Source organism: Columba livia, chromosome 5, assembly GCF_036013475.1.
Source record: "Columba livia isolate bColLiv1 breed racing homer chromosome 5, bColLiv1.pat.W.v2, whole genome shotgun sequence".
Taxonomy (NCBI): Eukaryota; Metazoa; Chordata; class Aves; order Columbiformes; family Columbidae; genus Columba; species Columba livia.
In genome coordinates this window covers 8,113,301-8,133,226 of record NC_088606.1, presented here as the reverse complement: position 1 = coordinate 8,133,226, position 19,926 = coordinate 8,113,301, and the positions used below count along the sequence as shown (strand labels likewise).

General features: G+C 39.1%; 1 protein-coding gene across 7 annotated transcripts in view; it reads left to right on the top strand.

Annotated features, from left to right (window-relative positions):
- ESR2 (estrogen receptor 2) overlaps positions 1-19,926 on the top strand; it is a 45,691-nt gene that overhangs the window by 6,958 nt on the left and 18,807 nt on the right. For 2 of the 7 annotated variants that reach the window (XM_065062974.1, XM_065062975.1), the window contains exons 2-4: positions 7,215-7,684; positions 14,149-14,324; positions 17,032-17,148. In XM_065062974.1, the coding sequence (XP_064919046.1) occupies positions 7,254-7,684; positions 14,149-14,324; positions 17,032-17,148 (724 nt within the window). In that variant the 5' untranslated portion in view covers positions 7,215-7,253. 7 annotated transcript variants of the gene reach the window in all.

Here is a 19,926-nt window from a genome sequence, read left to right as displayed (position 1 = left end):
TGCACATTGGCCTGACAGGAGAAAATCTGCTGCTTTTTCTCCGCTCTTCAGGTCATCTAGATCTGAAAAAACGATTCCCTGACAGTGTGTTTTCAAGGAGGATTTTCTTATGCCACAGGCAACTATGGTTATCACTGTTCCTTCTCAGCCTCATAAAGCAAGAGGTCATCTGAGGACCCTGAGGCATGGGGTGCTCAGGGGAACACACAACTAAAGCATCATGTCTGCTTAGCCAGGAGAAATTAAACTCTGCATTCACTGACATACAGGTCAAACAGAAACTCCCTCTCTGTGATTTGGAGCTGTGGGCAGGTCAGCTCCACAGGTGGTATAGCATGTGTTGCGGAAATAAATTACTTCTTGTCATTTGGGGGTGTGTCCTGTTTGTCTACCCACCTGTCTAATCTTGTTTCCTATAGTTTTCCAGGGGGTCTGGGTTTTAGGGGTAGTTATGACTTTACTGTCCGTTGGCCAAAGGACTCTCGGTCTCATCACAGGTTTTTATGGCTAGTGATGGACAGCTGCTGCCAGGGAAGAATCTCTCATCTTTGGTTTCTTCAGAAAGTGAGACAGACAGTCTACCTGAGAAAACAGGAAGTTTCAGTTCCTTCCCTAGTCCTATTGCCTGATTTACCTTTTATTTTTTAAAATATTGACTTTTTTTCCGCTCCCTTTTCTCTCTTAAATTTCTGTCTGACACGAGTGCATTGCTGCTGGCAGTGCTCTGTGTGTGCCTGCTGTATATCCTCACAGACTTGACTGGGGGAGCTGCTGTGGGAACAGGGAACAAATACACATAAATAAACAGTGGGGTTTTCAGTCCCAAGTTTGTTTATTTCTAATACGGGAGATGTTGAATTGTTATAACACTAAACAGAAGTTGACTTGAGTCAAAGAATCGCAGCCCCTGTGCCAGCTCATGTCTACACCATGCCAGTAGCTAAGAGACAGTTATTCAGTAGCCCCCCAAGCTGTGTAAAAGTCCTACTGGGCAAAATGAGGTATTTATCCATTTATATTTGCCATTTTTGATGCCAGATGATTGAGCGTGGGACTCTGTTTCTCAGCAGAGTCATACAAATTGAAGATGTCCCTCAATATAGGCTCTTCTAATGACTAAAAAGTAATGGGGTGGAGGAAGGCTCCTATATGCTCATTCTAGGGCACTGTCATTAAGTGAGGAAACGGTGGCTGAAGGAATTAATTCCTCCTGGATCCAAGGAACTGGTATATTCCCTGCTGTTGGCACGGAGCTGTGTTCTGTTCATCAATCCAAGAATTAACTTCTCAGAATTAACTTCTTAAGAATTAGCTTAATTAATTAGCATTTGCTGAGAGACCCAAGTGTGCTTCAGAGATGCTGGATGCAGATGCACATTCCAGCTCCATGAAAATCTAAATCCCAGGTGTATACCAGCCTGTACCCCTCTGCCCTGCTCTTCCTTGCATCAGAGGCAGATGCTTTCTTTTCATAATAAAGTTCTTATTGGACAAAAGTGATATTCCGTGTACTGGCTTCTGCCACAATACTGCTGTGGATAGAAGTGCGATTACAAAATATTCTAATAGATCCTTGTAATTGCTACTTGTGTCATAGTTTTAATTGATGTTTCTTTTCTAATGGAACATGCTGAAATTTTCACACTGAAATTCAAATGTTCTTTTTGATGGAATGCGTATTGAGTGTCCACACTGTACTTTGAAGTAATGACATGGAGAGTAAAGGAGCTGGATTCTCTGTTTGCATTTGTATTCTTGAGCAGCACAGTGGCTTTCCATTTCTGGCCTTGGATGCTTAAGTCAATGAAATATATGTAAGAAATGCAAATCATAGAAAGCTTAAATCCAGTCTGATGTCTGGTAGCACTTAAAGGCTATACAAATTGAAAGGCTAAAAACTACTGTAGACAATATTAACTGTACTTTGGAAAAGATTTTCAGATCTCAGTTCAATTGTCTGCATACATTGCAGTGAATTAATCCTATTGAAATATATGCAAGACAGCTGTTTTTTATGTGCCATGAAGTGTTTAATGCTGGTCATCTTCGGACAAGACCCACAGCTCTTACCTTCTTGAACAAAGCTGACACGGTGTCCAGTGTCTGGGATGGTCAATGCTCCTTTTGATATGCTTCACTCTTTCCAGCACAGGTAAAATGGAATTTCCTCTGCTATGAATGCCTCCAGTAGGGGATGGACATACTCATAAAAAAGTTCTGGTGGGAAGGGGCATCTGAAAAGCAATTAATCCAGCATCATGCTCAAGGTCAGGTGAGGTTGATTAGGACCTATTTCAGTCTTTTTTTTCATGTATCTGCAAAGCTGGAGGTTTCCCAGCCTTTCTGGATATCCTGCTCCTGTACTTAATTCTCGCTGTGGTGAATTTTTTCACATGTCCATCTGGAATTTCCCTTGTACTGACTTGTGACTGTAATCTCTTGTCCTGGCTTGTACACTTATTCAGAGAAGAATCTGGCTTTGTTGTCTTTGTAACTCCACGGAGTAGAAGACCACGGTTAGACCCTTCTGCAGCCTTGTGTTCCTCTGGTGGAACGAACCTGTTTCCTGTGGTGCCTCCATGAGTGTCAATATGCATTGAGCTCTGAAATGTATTTATGAATGTTTAGAACAACCTAGAAGTTGTTAGTGTCTTCAGTAGCAGAAAGGCTAAGATATGCCAAAGACAGTGCTTATTTTGCTGAAGCGTTTTGAAGTATTCCTGCCTGTGTGCTTTTAATCTGAAATATTTTCTTCAGAAGAGGTTGTGATCTTGTTGAGAACAAGCTATTAATTTTGTAGGAATGAGTACAACACCCGAGATTTGGACAAATAGCTTTATTTTCATTTTGCTTCCATATCTGTCACCTACTTGTTGCATGTAGTTCTTCTCAGGTAATAATAAACTTGTTTACTTACATGTCTTCTGTTGGCAGTATCCGGCACTGCTGTGTTTAATGGGTAATCAGTTTTTCACAAAACATGAAGCACAAGTGCCATTTTATGCATCAGGAATGACTTTCCTTTAATGATCAGTTTTTGAGAAAATGATTCAGTTCATTGTTGTGGTGAGCTGTGTAAAGTTTAACTTAGCAGAATATTAATAGAACACTTTGCGAGATGACTGAGGGGTTTAGGCTGTGGGGTAGTGGAATGCATGCTTGCTGATTCATCTCTATTAAAATGAAAGGAAGAATGATTGCACTTTAAGCCTAGCAGAGAAAAAGGTTACCTTAATTCTCTATTGCAAAAAAAAACCTTTGCTCAAATATATGACTTGTCTATAAAATTCTAAGCATATTGTAGTGTATGTTGATGGAATGGTGCCTGAGATCATCCATCACTCTATTGCTTTTTGCAGACTGTTGCATTTTTCCAAGAAAAGGTATTGTATTATATTTCTAAGGGGCTAAAATGTGGCATCCTGCCCTCTCTACCTAATTTTTCCTCTTTCCAAAACTAAACAAACAAAAAAATATATGTTTCATACAAGACTTAAAAAATATACTTGGTATAAGTAATGTGCAATAACTGGCTTTTGAGTTTGTTCAAACAGGTCAGATGGCTTAATTATTTACCCACGTATCTGTTTGACTATGACATCTAAACCAATTTCTGTGCCTGATCTGGCGTGTCTTGCATGGTGACTCTCAGGTTAGATCGTGTTCAATATGTAGAGCTGTTTGACGACCAGATACTTTTTTGTTGTTGTTTTGTGGAGGACGTTGATAACATCACATTTATTTTCTACGTCCCCATGGATGGCAGTGTCATTCTCCGTGTACTTGAGCCAATGGAACTTTTTTCTCTTATGCCAGATGTGAAACCTGCCCTTAGTGACTTACATTTGTGAATGGTAAGTGTTACTCAAGGAACTGGACAAAATGGCTATTTACTTAATAACATCATTTCAGTTGTTGGGTAACTTGCTAAGCTTTGCTGACTTAGACGGACTGAAACATTTTCAGTCTCCTAGAAGACTGTAGGGTAAAAATAACAGATACCTGTTTTGTTTCTGTGTTTGGTACAGATCTAGTACAGTGCTGATAGATTAGATCTAAATAAGGTACTTTAATATTGAATCACGCTTTTGAAATCTTTCTTCAGAGAATGAGGAGATGTTGGAATGGGAGTTCACTTTACATAGGAGTTTGCTGTTTAATGCATAGTGCTTAAGGTATGAGGACATTATACCAGGATGGAACAAATTAATTAGCCTGTTGCACTACTTACTGGAATCCTTGGCTTAAGTATGGTCATGCTTCCTTCTGAGGTAATGGTGTTAGTAGAGTTTGTTTTCTCTAGCCTTAAATCTTAAGATCTGGTTCCCTGAATCTGCAGTCCTTCTTCAGCTTCACAGCCCTGAGAACTTCACAGTCAGCTTTTACGGCCTTCTGAGGAATACTGGATGATTTCAGCAGCTTCTCTTTATTTGTGAAGCTCTGGGCTTCCCATTCAAAATTCTCTAGGTATACAAAAATGTGAACAACGTGATCTCACGTAGATCCATAGTCTACTGTGCCTAAACTGTTTCTATGACCCAAGTTAATAATCTTAAGCCACTGCTGTTATTTTTTCACTATATTGCAGTCTTCTGAAGACTGTGAGTACAGTTTTCTTTAACCTTCTGGAACCCAGAGTCCCTTCTCTTGTAAATAAGTCATAAGCAGTCTGTTTTTGAGGAAGGCTGTACTGACTTTTCATGCTTCTGTGGACTCCTCCTTCTAAAACAAACTTCACTCTTGCTTCTCGTGACTTCTGTGCATGTTTCTAAAGACTGTGTGCTGCCATTTGGAGATAATATGTCCTTCTGCTAAACAGAGAGTTTTCCTGCATACTACTCTAGAAGATGATAACCTCTCCAGAAAAACCAGTCCCTAACATTCTGGGATTTTAAGCTCAGCTGAATTCAGTTCGTGAAATTGTGTATTACCAGCTCAGTGTTCTCTCTGCCTCTATAGCATACGTGCCTATATTTTCCAAATGTCTGAGGGAAACTACACAACCAGCTGCCTGCTGAAAAAAAAATACAGAAGTATCATACCAAAATGTCTCTAGCCGACTAGAACAGAAATATCACTGTAATGCCTTTCAGGTCAGCAGGGTTTGGGGTTACCCTGCACCATGTGCCCTTTGCAGGGAAGCAGAAGGATGCAGTTAGTGCCATCAGTGCTTGCTGGACATTCCAGGTGCTCCTACAGAGTGTTCACACTTACCGTGAATACCTGCAGCCTCTGAGATGGCAAATGGTATACAGCTTTATTATATCTACCTGCACAGAAGCTTTACATGCACATCGATTTCAGTGTACTCACCTGGCCCATTCACAGTAACCAGTGAAAACAGGGTTAAAATAATTTTAGTTCCATTATTCGCTGCTTAAAATTTATTTGGGATACGCCATAATCTGGGAGTGAAAACACCTTTGAGATTTTCAATGTTTTTTGCAGTATAAATTGAAAGATGCTGGGTTTCTCATAGAGGAGAGCGAAGTGTCTGGCTGGGGCAAATGAAGCGTGTGGCTTGTGTGAGGAGGGAGGTCAGATTCTCCTGCTTTGGCTGCATCAGAGTTCCAGGACAAGAACTGCTGGACATAAACAGCTGCTGAGATAGCTCATTTTCCTGTTTCCCACAAAGGAAAAAACAGCAGCTGGGACTGAAATGCCCGAGATGATTTAAGTGAGTTCCTGGTTATTTCTACAGATATCTTCAGTTTCATCAACAGAATGCAAACTGAGAAGGAAGGACAGACCTTAAACTATCCATTTTATACAAGAAAACTATTTCTTACATTTTTCATTAATGCTTCTACTTTCAGTTCTGGCCCTAGAGGAAAAAAAATGGCTCAGTGCCCCAAGATGGCATAATAGAAATGCCGTTTGGCTGAGAATTTTTGGGACAGGGAGGTTGCTGGTACTTTAGCAAACCTGTGTTTGAATCTTCCTCATCTTGCTTTGTGGTCATGTGAGGTGAAAAAAGGTAAGAATATTAAGCATCAATACTTTGGCCACTTCTGGAACAGAGAAGCTGTGGGTGAGTTTTTAATTGTCCTGTGATTTTTCATGTGAAGATCTTATTACAATCTCTAAAAGTACACTACGATATCCATTCTAGGGGCTGCAACTTGTTATTTTGGAAACCTAATTGTTTTGGATTGCAAGCTATAAGAGGGCTGCATGTCTATCTTCAAAGCTGGAATTAATTGCAGATGAAAGTCTCAGTAAAGAATAAAAAAGAAATAGGTTTAAATGCTACTGTAAAAGTAAAGCTTCCAGGACAGAGGTTACATCTTAGGAGAATGGTTTCGGTGGGCTTTTATTTTCAGATTTTTTTTTCTCAAATAATTTGGATATACCAAAATCTAACAAAGAGCTTTTACTGTGGGCAAATTAAGCTTTCTGTTTTGATAGTTGATTCAGATAGGAGGAAGAACAAAGAATAGTTGCAATGGGATGGAGAGAGGCAGGAAATTATAAAACTTCCAGACCTTATGAAATGGCTCAAGTTCTGTCATGTCAGCTTTGCAAATATCTGCATTTTGTGACTTCTGCATTTTGTGACTACCTTCTACAGAGGTGCTGTATCCAGTGGCCTCTCAGTGATGAAGCTGCACTGCTACTGACATTTGTTACATCTGCCTGGTCTGGAGAGAGGGATGTGCAGTGGAGTTCTGGCTTTGGAGATGTCTCTCTGAGTGTGTGTGTGGGGGTGTGTGTGTGTGTGTTCAAAATATCTGCTGATACATGTTTGTGTTGCTAGAGGGAAGGCTGGAGTAGCACACTACAGCAGGAGCGAGAGGTGGTGAGTTTTTATAAAGAGAATTGATTTTTTCAGGGCACTCATTCTGAAGTTGTGACCCATTTTGCCTTTGACACAAAGCGGTTTTACCCTGTTTGTAATGAGTTACTTTTGCGAGGATCCATGTTGTCACGTGCAGCTTTGTTTCAGACTTCAAGTGATTTTTTTTTTCTTTTGTTATTATTTTTGAAGAGAGTTTGAACTCAACATGTCTTAGCCTTTATTTTTAAGGAAGATTTACAGAGCTTTCTTTTTCTTAAATTTGTACACTGACTTTAAGTGCATTTGGTGTGGAATCTGTTTCAACAGGATATGTTCTTTAATTTTCTGTTTAGCCAATTCATTTTTTCTTTAATAGAAAAGACTTAGTACAGAACTTTCTTTTTAATTCAACCCTTTTTATACCTTACCATCTTAGGATGAATATTTGAACAACAATCTTCAGTCTTGCTTCAAAATGTCTCTGTGTGCATCTTCTCACAAGGACTTTTCTCAGTTGCTGCCACTTCAAGATATTGGATGTAATAAAACAGAAATCAAAAACTCACCTGCTAGTATCGTCTCTCCAGTTCCCAGTTGTAATCAGCCCACGTTGACAGCAGAACACAGTCCAGTCTATATCCCCTCCTCATACATGGAGAACAGACATGAATATTCTGCAATGGCTTTCTGCAGCCCTGCTATGATGAATTACAACATTACCAGCAATTTTGGTGATTCGGAGAGTGCGTCCGTGAGGCAAACGTCGAGCCCCAGTGTGATCTGGTCTGCCCCTGGCCACCTTTCCCCTCTGACGCTGCACTGTCAGTCGTCGCTTCTGTACACCGAGCAGCCAAAGAGTCCGTGGTGCGAAGCAAGACCCATGGAGCCCGTGCTGCCTGTCACCAGGTCAGTACTACTCATTTCTTTAAAACTTTGCTGAAAATTGCAGCTGCTTTGGTTCTTCTAAGTCTTTTCTTCTTTTTTTACGTTTGACTTCTATTGGTTGGTGTGTCTGAAAACAAACAAACAAACAAAAAAAACCCAAAAACAAACCTAAAAAACCTCCACCAAACCAGCTCTGGGTTTTGTATTTTTTTAAATGGAACTTCTGAAATAGGATTTTTTTTTTAATAGCTCCTTAAAGAGCTATACACCAACACAAAGCACTATGAATGCCTTCAGTGTAGGAAATGTTTACTATGTATAAATAAAAGTTCGAGGCTCCTAGGTATTACTTTGTGCAACAAAATTCATTTTGTGCTAGCTAATTAAGTCCTTTGAGTGAAAGAATTAAATGTTCATTCCTTTTTCCTTTTCATCCAGTGTTGTTTGAATTCCATTTTATCTGTATTTTTTAACTGCATCTGATAGTTGTGAAGGCTTTTTGTGAACTTAGAATTCAAGGGAAATATTTTCTTTGGTTTTAATATTAACAGCATACATCACGTTCAAAAGGGTGCTGCCACTGAAAAGTCTGATACAGTTTCCTGTTGCTGTTCTCAACTGACTTTACAAAGGCATTGTGAACAGCAGGTTCATGGGCTAAATTTTCAGCTTTAAAGAAAATGTATGTGCAAAAACATGTATCCATTCTGTATGTTTACTCATATTGCAAACCACAGTGAGTGTGTAGATTGTCAGCTGATGAAATTACTCCATTCATGGGCATGACAGCTGTTGGATGGATAAAAGCTCAGGGCATTGCAGGTGCTGTTCCTGTTTTAGCAGCTGTATGTTTATTCATAGGGCTCCTCATTTAACTTCAGCAGTCATTGTCAGTATGAAAAATAGTGTGTCCTGGCAACAGTTTTAGTTCAATTGTTAATAAAGGATTTGTGCTATTTTTGAGATTACCCACGCTCCTTCTGCAATGGGTGCACCTTATGTTGACTGTGCAGGGCTAAGGCATGAGATCTACATCTGCTTCTGGCTTGTGGGCTGTGCAGATCTTCACCCCACAACCTGGCAGGTCTCTTTTTGGAGGTGGCAGTGAGTAGCAGGCAGTCCTGGAGCACAAATCTACTTTAAGTGTAAGAATGTGGATTGGGAGAGGCTGTTTGGGTAGCGCTTACATACAGAATTTGTCAAGCAGGTCTAATGTGAATAGGGCTAACATCCAAACTCTTCCCGCTTTGGTTAATGTTTCAAGGCTTTGACAGCCCTGATGTATGCTGAAGGCTGCTGTAGGTCAGTGTTGGAAGCTCTCCAGGTGATAGGACAGCAGCTGGAATAACCCAAGAGCAGGAGCACCCCATAGAATCATTTTGGCTGGAAGAGACTGTCAAGATCATCAAGTCCAACCATAATCTAACTCTGGCACTAAATCATGTCCCTAAGAACTTCATCTATATGTCTTTTAAACACCTCCAGGGATGGTGACTCAACCACTTCCCTGGGCAGCCTGTTTCAGTGCTTGATAATCCTTTCCATGAAGAAAATTTTCCTAATATCCAATCTAAGCCTCCCCTTCTCCCCTCCATTGGATGCTCTACTGGGGGCTCTCTGCGTATACAAAAGGGAAGCCAAACCTGTGATACTGGAGTTTAAGTAAATGAGTCTTCTGCCGTTTGTATAGATTCATTCAGACTATTGCTCTTGTAGTTGATTACAACCTAACTTAAAGAGGAGAAATGAAATCTGGAGTGTAAATTTATGGATGATCTTTATTGTTCAGCAATGAGTAACTACTGGGTTGCTTGGTAGCTGGACCTTCTCACTGTTTCATTTGTCTCAGCGTGATGCATTGCAACCCCTCCTTTGTGTGCACAAGTTGTAAAAAAGAAAAAAATAATAATTTGATACAGAAACACAAAAGGAAAGAGCTGTAATTTCCTTATTGTGGATATCGGTCCTGAAATAAAGCTGTAAAGAAAAAAAAAAAAGCCTTGTTGTTTCCTTTTGCTTTATCCTTTGGTGAGGTCTTGAATTAATGTCATGAACATTATATTTATTGCCATGGGAACAATGCCTGTGACACTACAGCTTCACAGATTATACCTTGAAGGAAGAGTTCTTGGGATTTAAACTTAAAGGAGTAGATCTAGGGGAAGGGAGAGACTAATGTTGTGAAGTACAAGTAATTTTAAACACCATTGTAGTTTGATAAAAGGGATTTTGTTTGAAAGACGAGTGAGAAAGAATTAGTACATATTTAGGCATGTTGCACAGTTTATTTTACCTTTCAAAATAAAGCTAGAGTCTCACAGCGAGAGTTTATTTTCCCTGGGTGTAAATTAGCTAAACTAATGTGGTCCACTTTGATAAAGCTGTAATTTGGATCTCCTTGTAGATCAGCTTAAAATAAGGAGCCTGAATTCTTGGCATTACTTTTCCTCACAAATACGTTCGTTAAATGAATACAGAAGAAATTTAACTTTGTTAAATTCGAATGTTATGCAGCATAGTGTTACTTTGCACCAGCAGTTCAACAAAAATTAATTGTATTCTATGTAAAAAAGATGTGAATTTTTAGAGTTCCATTTTTCGGTACAAAAATGACAATAATTTGGTGATAAAGACTCTGCTATATCTATTTGTATTATAAGTCCTGTACCTCGTGAAGACAACAGAAATAGTCTCAATAAATGTTGTTGGTGCAGGTTCACTCAAGTTATATTAAAATGGCATGAAGAGAAAAGGAATGTGACCATGTAGTTATATTTTTAAGTAATCTGAAATAGATTTCCATCTTCATCCTCTAAATAAAAGGATTTTAATTAAAAAAACCCAAGAGGCTTATTTTCAAAATGAACAGATATATTACTTTTTAAAAAGCACCATGAAACTTTAATGAAGTTGCCAGAGTGATGTTTCTGGAACTTAACTTATTATCTTTTTCTATTATTTTCCATGTCCTTCTGACTAATTGCAGGTGCAATATGTACGTAAAGGTTTTTGGGTGCACAGGCTAGCAATGCTTGCTTGATTAGAAGTTATTTAGTAACATTGTCTTGTTCACTCTGCACTAATATCATATTTATACATTGCTGAAACTCTGCTCTGAAGCCATAATTATTTGCATTATTCACCTACACTTTTTCGTTGTGCTCATTCTGTAGAGCACTTTAGCATATCTTGAAATATTTTTGAGGTAATGGGTTGGCATCTCCATTTTATGATGGAATAGTTACAGAGATCAGGCAAAAATATGTCTTTAAATTTTGAGATATCTGTGACATGGTTTTCAGCAGATTATTCAATGTTTGGAGCATAGCATAACCTGTGCTTTGGCATTATAAACCTTGACAGTTGTGTGGTATTAACAATTCCAGAAGTCATGGAAGAGAACACATTCTGGGAGAGAAGAGTTTTCTTCTTCCTACATCTTCGGCTTGTATGGGATTGAATTATCTTCAGACACTGAATGAGACAGTGGCCTGTGGGAGGAAGAGATATTAATATAAGAAATTATAAAATCTGGATAGTTAATTTTCGACTTAATGGATTCTCCTCCCCAGCTCCCCCTTTTTTCTTTCTCTCTCTTTCTTTTTAAAATGTACAATAGTTTAGGTTCTAAAAACATCTGTCAGACAACAAATGCCATGAGCAAATCTTACTGGTTTCTAGGTCAAATCCTTGCCACCTTCATTTTTAATAAAAAATTGAATTTGGATTCAAGTTTTCCAGGCGTGACATATGCATCAAACACTCTCTATGGCAAAGCTAGAGGTAATTGGGAGACACGATAGGTGTTGAATAACTTAAATAGTCTTGCTAATTCCTTCTCCTGTAGGATAATCATCTTGTCACTGTTGATGACTAGTAGGAAATCACTGATTTGTTACTTTGAAAAAAATCTTTGTTCTTTTTATGGAGACATAATATCTCTGTGTAGAAACCATGATCATAAAAATAGAGGAGTATTAGATGTTGTAAAGCGATAAATCTTTGTCTGTGTGGTTTCTCGGCAGCAGCCAGAGAACATCCCCCATTTTCCTGCATCCTTCAGTGCGGGAGCTTTGTGGGCACCCAGCCAGTTCTTCTGGAGCACCTGGCAGCTCATTTATCTCCCAAGCCTGCTGGAGAGCACCAGAGACCTGGGAGGTGGTTTCTAACCACACGTGGGGCTGCCTGCTCCCGTTTGCTCTTTGCGCAGATGCACCGTCTGCTGGTGAGGCTCTCAGGGTGAGGAACGTGCACCTTAAAGCTCTTCACTATTCCCCAGTCCTGTTGTCCTTAAAGACAACAGTATCACACTGTTTAAACCTCCTGCGGCACTGCTGCAGCTATCGCAGATGAGCAGATTTGGTGCCCGTTGATCTCGCAGGAGGGATTTGTTCCAGATTGTGGCTCCGTGTGGGAGTTGTCCGCCACAGCCTGCGGAATTCGGGCAGGGCAGCTGTCGTTAAACTTTTAAGCAGGGAAAGAAGAAGTGTTTTTTAAAACACACATCATGGCCGGAAGGTAAAAAACAACACTCAGTGAGATGTCACAGTGTGTGCTTTTCCTTTATTTTAGTCCATAACACCTTGGTGCTTTAATGAGGGCAATAAAATCACTCTCTACAGCAAATCAATCACTCACTGAGATACTCTCTAGCTGATTTTTTTTATTCTCTTCTGACTCTTACAATTGGATCTCCCAAGCAGAGATTTAAAATATACCTCTTCTACTAATGTGAAATACCAAATTAACTTTTTTTTCCAAATACAGGGAAACAGGAAGGAACACCACTGCTTTCTCCTCCTTGTGTTAGCAGCATATTAGGTGTGTATGATACAGTCCCTTCATTCTAAGGGAGAGTTCCCCACACTGGTCTTCCCAGCATGTCAGAAGGGGAATTAGTGATTCTGCAATGCATTAATGGGGGTATGTGTGTAGTCAAAGACTGGGCTCATCTAAACACCCTTATGCCCTGCGGTATATGAATGAATTAACTTTTTTTTTAAAGCTTGCAGTAACTTAATTGTACAACAAATAGCTTAATCTTTCTGTTTTGCAATTTGCTCAAAGAACCACCTTTTTTCCTTTCCAAATTTTCTACTAGGAAATTGAAGCACGTTCTCCTCAAATACTTAAAACTTGATGATTTCTAGTTGGCATGTGGGTGTGTTTGTCCTTACCTCCTGTCATGAGACCAGCACAAAGTCTACCTTTAATATGTTAGTTAGAACCTCTCTGACAGCAATTTCAGCATGTTTCTACTGTTCTGTTTAAACCTGCTCTCATTCCTGAACAGGTTTCTTCTGCCCTGGCAGTGTACCCTTGTTCTTTAGAAGTCATACACCATGCTGCATGCTGTCTTGTCCCAACCGATATTTCTTTTCTTCCCTAATCCTTCTGAAAGGTGGAATGAGGAACATTCTACAGTTTCTAACTTCTGCCTCTGTGCTTAAGTTTATATCTATAAGCTGACTGTACAGGTTTCCTTTTGTCAAACTGCTGCTGGGAGTTTGCATGTGACACTATATTCTCTATGCCTAGAAATGGTATTGACCATGGAAGATAACACATGCTAAAACCACCAAGAAAATGAGGTTCAGAGAAAAAGTGCACAATGGATGTGCTTCCTATACCTAAAAACCACTTTACTGATAATCTAAGTTCCTTTCCTCTTGCTGTTTGTTTACAGGATCTTGGTGTCAGCAATTGGCCGCTATTTCATAGTTTTATCCTGTTGTAATTTTCATTTTAATCCGGTCACTAAGACTAGTTTCAGCAAGCTGGAGCTATTTGCAGCACTTCAGGGATGTGTATATCTTCTTGCATTCAGACTTCCTTTTATTTAGCATTAGGGTGATAAACATGGATTGTCACCTTGAACAGAAAACTTTGTCTAATATTGTGAGTTGGTTATGTAGGCTGAGATTCACATCTCAAGATATTTGTCTCCAGTGTCTCATTGAATGAATAAAGCCTTGTTTAAAGGATGAAACACTTGAGACTAGATGTGTATTGCTCCATCTGGAATTTTACCTTGCAAACACCACAAAGCAACTGCAGCTCTGTTTGTGGTGGTGTTTATCATGTCAGTCTGAGCTATCTGAGTTCACATTTTCCACGCAAAACCTCCCAAAGACAAAGTCCGCTTGGTTCACAAATTCATGGACTTGTACATTGCCAAGAATTCTTCAAGGTCTATCAGCATCCACATGATTTTCCCGGAGTTTGTGTGAATAACACATCAGCAGTCCAGTTTATGCCTTTGAGTAAAACTTCATAGTCTGTCATCACTGGAAGCTCTGTGATCAGATTATATGCTTTAAGAAACCTTATCAGAAAAAAAGCTTAACAGTGTTTCACACTATCCTGTGTTCAGTAATAAGAAGACTCCGTAGAGAGAGAATAGAAGACAATTGAAAATAATGAAACTCTTTGCAATGTATATTTTTTTTCCCGCTTTTATAAAAAATGTTTTTCTTTTCTATCAGAGAAACGTTAAAAAGAAAAACTCACGGCAACGACTGTACAAGCCCCATTGCAAATAATCCTGGCTCAAAAAGGGATGCCCACTTCTGTGCAGTCTGCAGTGACTATGCTTCAGGATACCACTATGGGGTCTGGTCGTGTGAAGGCTGCAAAGCGTTCTTTAAAAGGAGCATTCAAGGTAGGAGAATCAGCTTTTGATAACTCTGCTCAAATAAGTTGTTACCTATGGTCAGCAGCTGCAGCGGTTGATCTAGCGATGAGTAGATTTAAAATCCTGGTGTATGGTGCTGTGTGCTGAAAACAAAGCAAAACATGACTGCTTTATCTTTTGGCTCTTATGTTATCAAGATCTGGAAACATTACCACTGAGCAATTGATTTCTTTAGAGAAGAAGTGGAATACATAGTATGGCAAGGGCCTGCAGCAAAGGCCTCGGTGGGGTGGCACTGCGACCTGCGGATCTGCTTGCCGTTTGTGTCCCAAAGTAGACACAGTAATTGTGAATTCGTTAGAATAAATACAGTCAGAGTAGGTAATTGTCTGGAGACTTTGCTTGCCAGGAGCTATTCTTGACAAGAGTATATTGCCTGGAGCTGTGGAGTCATCGCATATAATATCTATGCAGTCTATATGATATAAAAACGTGTTTAGCAAGTATTACATACAAACCTGTTTATTGTTATTTCTGAGCTCTCCACCCCCCAGAGGCTATATTGCAGTATTTTTTACTCTGCCAGATCTCTCTATCTAAGACTTCCACTTCAGTTTTTAAATTCTTAAATGTTTGGTATTTAGTTCAAATTTGCTGAGTGGCTGCATTGTGAAGTAAATGTAGGTCTCCATATTTGTTATCACAGCCTATGGGCAGTGACTTATACATCATATTGCAGCGTTGGACCACTTCATTTCTTTAACCTTGGCTCTAGTTATCATGTTCTTTGGCCTCAATTGAATTGACATTGGATACTACATGTGGGTACTAACAAAGAAAATCCTGTCATCTTTCAGTCTGTAATGTTCCCTTCCTCTTCTGCCCACAAAGCCTTTAGCGACCTTGAGATATTTTCTTTTGGATCAATATGGCAGAGTTGGTGTCACTGTTAGAATCAAATTTAATTCAAAACTTGTTTGCCTTTTCAATTTATTTTGCAAGTTCTTCATGGGCGAGTAACAATTTCTATAAACTGGTGCAAGGTCTTTTGATTTCTAAAGTAACTGAAGAGAACTTTACATTTGTCATAAATGGAGACTGAATTTGATCTCAAAGTGTTTTCTGTCAGGGAAATTGTCTGTTCTGCATTGCTCGCATGTGCTTTGGCCATGAACAAATTACCCATTGTGGGCTTTTGTACACCTTAATGTATCCTGTCAGGTAACATTTCTAATTCAAATAAATGGAAGTGAGTTCTTGGAATAAAACTTTATCAAGCACTCAGTTGCAACTGTTGTTATGAAGGATATTATTTATAAAAATAGAAAGCTAGGCCTAACATAGACCAAAATGTTGGGCTAATATCTAATTAAAATTAAATGGTATGACTGAGCAACTGTGTGTGGTCTCCTCTGCTTGTCCAAATTTGTAATGTGGAGTATTCTTCCCACATTGCTGAACATCTGCCTGGAAGCTAAATTATCCCAAGGCCACCGGAGTTTTAAACCACTTTATACTTCTGTGTGCTTGGGTTATAGTGCAGCAGAGAGCTTCCTCCTCCTTTCCCCCCATGTTGTGTGAAGAGTGATAAACAGTAATTTGTTTTTCAGTCATATCTGCCAGTAGGAAATGGGACAAACTGTAACCTGATTTCTTCTTTTTAAAATCATCAGTTCAAAAATTCAAGGTTAAAATTATTTTAATTTTGCAAGGAAATAGTCACAATGGTTCAGTTAAATAATTACTCTTGGGGACATGAACTCTTGGACTTGCACCAAGTATAAAAGAAACCAAACAAACCTCTAGTAGCTGTATCTTTACCTGACCTATTCTGAAAGTTTGAAAAAATATCTTAAAAAACAACATGAGAGAACAGACATTAAGAAATGTAAACAAGTGAATATTTTTTGCATCCATTGGTAACTACTGCAAGAGAGTTTGAGTGTTAAACAGGAGATTGTTTGACTGTATTTACACCAAGAGCATACTCAAGTCCAGTTGATAGTAATAAACCTTTGGACCAGATTGTTGATTAATGAAATGCAATTATGTAAATGGGCTTGGGTGAGGTGAAGTGGGAAAGAGAAGACAGTAGAAGAGGCTATGGTGGAAACTGATGAAAATAAGAGAACCACTTGTCCACAATATCTAAGAGTTATACCTTCTGCTTGTGCTTTTCTTTGTACTCTACAGTATGCGTTATTTTATACTAGGTTTTCTTTCTCTCTTGGGCTGTTTTTTTTTATTAACTTTGGTCCAGGGTCAATCCTCCTAAGGTTTCTTCATTCCTGGAACTCACCACATCAGAGAGTTCAGTAAACAGGGATGTAATTTACTTAAAACATTTCAGGACTGTGTGTGTATTGCTGTTTCCCACTCTGCTGAGGAAAAACCAAAATCTACTATCTGCCATCTCTAGACTCCCAATGTACAGTAAGAAGCTGGAGGTTGGGACCAAATTTCCACAAGAGCATATGTCCCATTTTCAAAAATGAGTTGATTATCTAACAGTCATCAGTAAAATCTGGTCTGTGTTGTCTGGTTACATTTTGAGGCCATGGGTTGATGTTTTCAGTGTAGGATAAATATGCATTTTTGCATCAGTTAAATTAATGGAGCTTAGGTATACGCATAGTAAAAAATTGAGTTGCTTAAAATAAGAAGGTCGTGATTTGGGAAATGACCAAGAGAGACTGTTGGAGATGTTAAATATTCTCTTCTTACTCTGCTGCAGGACATAATGATTACATCTGCCCAGCTACCAATCAATGCACGATAGACAAAAACAGGCGCAAAAGCTGCCAGGCATGCCGGCTACGGAAATGTTATGAAGTGGGAATGATGAAATGTGGTGAGTTTTACAGCTCTGTGCTGTTTGCTTGGGTTTTGGTGACTTTCTTTTTCTTAACTCAATTCGGTATAGTGCTTTTTCCCACCTCCCACCCCCCGCCCCTTAATTCTAAAAAGGCACATCAAGCAATTCTAGCAAGGTTTAAGCTGGTTTTAAAGGAAGGAATGTACCAAATTTTAAAGCAGAAGAAACTTGTCATTTTCAAATGAAAACCTGTGGGGAGGAGTAAAGTGTGTGTTGAGCATGTGAAAACCACGGTACCTCCACAGAGCTCCAGGAAGGCAGTTCACTCACATGCTGTGTTCTGCAGAATGGGAACCCAAGACCTGCTGCTGCCTGAGAGGCAAACCAAACTGAAATCCCCTCTAATACAGGGTAAATGAGCCTGTGCTGTGCTCTGCTGGTGGGATGCAATGCAAGACCAGCAGGGCCACATCAAAACAGTTAATTAACCCAGTATCCTGCCTCCAGCAATGCCGAGAGTGAATGCCTCAGGAGGAGCCTAAGAGTGAGACTAGCGCATAAATGAAACTATTCCTGACAGCTCTCAGCTTCCAGAAATTAGCAGTTGGGGACTTCTGGTCTAGAAGAGGTTTCTTCCATTTGATAGGTCTTAATATATTAATAGAAGGGCAACTTTTCCATTGTTTCTCTTTTTAATCCTGTAAAGTCTTAGCATCTACATCATCCCATAGCAAGGAGTTCTGCAGCTTGACCACCTACCATGGGAAGAACCAGCTCTCTGGCTGCCACGCTTTTTTGTGGGGCTTTGGTGGGGAAGGTGGTGGGTGGGCTGTTCTTTTATTGAACAGGCTGTTTTCAGATGGTACCCTCCAGCTTTTTCATCAGAAGAAGTAGTGAACAACCACTGTTTGTCACCTTGCCACTCAGAATTATCCAGCCTTTTCACTTATTCCTGTTTTGTATAATACCTACAGTGATGTGACTTCACTGTAGTTGTACATTTATAAATGGTATTTTAAAGGCTACTTTTAAGAAGAAAATAACTTTAAAGGTATTTTGATATCTAATGTACTTGCACAGTCAGGGTTTCTTGTTGCTTCTTATATATTCCCCAATGTACATGACAGAAAGAGGCTCGGAAAACAACACAAAGGAACATTAGAGTGGAAATCAGGTCACTGTGCTTGGTCCTCTGTGATTTGCAGGCATGCACTTTGGTTCATCCCATTTAGTGCAGATACATATTTCTATTCTATTTCAAGGCTAGACAGTGTTTTAGTCCTCCCACTTCTTTGATCTGAAGCCTGTTTGCAGAACATAATTTCTTTCATTAGGGATATTCTTTAGAATTCCAGCCTGCATTTATTGCTGGGCAATTAATGCCCATTTGTTCTTGTGGCAACATTGTCTTGTAGCTTAGAGGTTTCTCTTTATTGTTAACAGTCTGTTTGTATTTATGGATGACATCATATCCCCTCACAACCTTTGCTCTATTAGACTAAATAAACCAAAAAATCTCCTCTTACAAAACAGGAAAGTAAATGGAATCTAGAAGCCATCAGCATAGCTTGTCCCTCAATCTGCTCCAGGTAGAAATAATCCGTTTTGTACTTGTGTGACCAGAATTATGGATGGTTGTTCCTACGAACTCTCCTCACTATAGCAGCACTAATACATTTCTCTTTCTGCTGGAGCTTTTCTCTGCATACAACCAAGGGTCCGATTTGTCTCTTTTGTAGTTGCCTCACGCAGGCAGTTCATCGTCATTCCAAATCTGTTACGACTACAGACTCCCTGTTCATTTCTAGCTGATAACTCCCAGATTAGAGCTACAATTTCAATTGTTCCTTCTATTATTTTTGTACTCCTGAAGTACATTTGGTTTCTGTTGCTCAAACCAGCTAGCTCTTTCTATATGAATCTCCTGTCTTCTTCGGCACTACTGATACATCTCAACTTCATTAGTGTTTTTCATTAATATGGTCTTGGCTACCTCCTGGCCTCTGAAGAGGAAAACCTTACACTTGCAAATGAGAATCCTTTTAAACCTTACTTTCTGAATGGTGTCACTGTCTTTTGCTCATCTTTATGACTGAGAATTTTACTCGAAGTGTTTCCAACAGTGGTTTTTATCAAGCCCCCATTCTGGGGTTGGAGAGTTTTTGTAAAGATTATTTCCACTATGAGATTATAAGGTGGTATTCCACAATACTTAAATGAATCCTTGTGTTCTAATTGTCCAGAAAGTCCTGGTTTGTGATTAGACCTCATAGGCACTATGGTATTACAAATAATAAACAATAATATGTACTTGTGTCTTAGCCTGTGTTCCTTTTAATCTTGTCACATATTCGTAAATATATTTTTCAACAATAATGAATGTTTATAGGACAACAACAACTGTGCCAGAACAAAAATGACACTTTGAAACTATAACTGTAAAATAACAGAATTTGTATTTTTTTTAGTTTATATTTTATTAGTTTTTTACATAGCAACAATGAAATTCAGGACTCTTGAGAATTTAATTTCAGAATCTTAACAACTTAATTGGAGGAAAAGGAGTATGAAAATTACTCAGAATTGTCTGAGTTGAGGCACCTGTGAGTAAAGCTGATTCATGGACACATAGTGACAGACATTTAAACCAGACAGATTTTAAGACTATTCCTTGCATGAAACACAAATGCCATTTCCTGCAGACCAAAGTGATTATCTTTCAAATGTTTTCTTGTTAGAGCGATGCTTTAATGCCATTTTTTTACTGTAGAAAACCATAAAAGACTAAGTTTTCTTTTTAATGTAAGGTTTTCC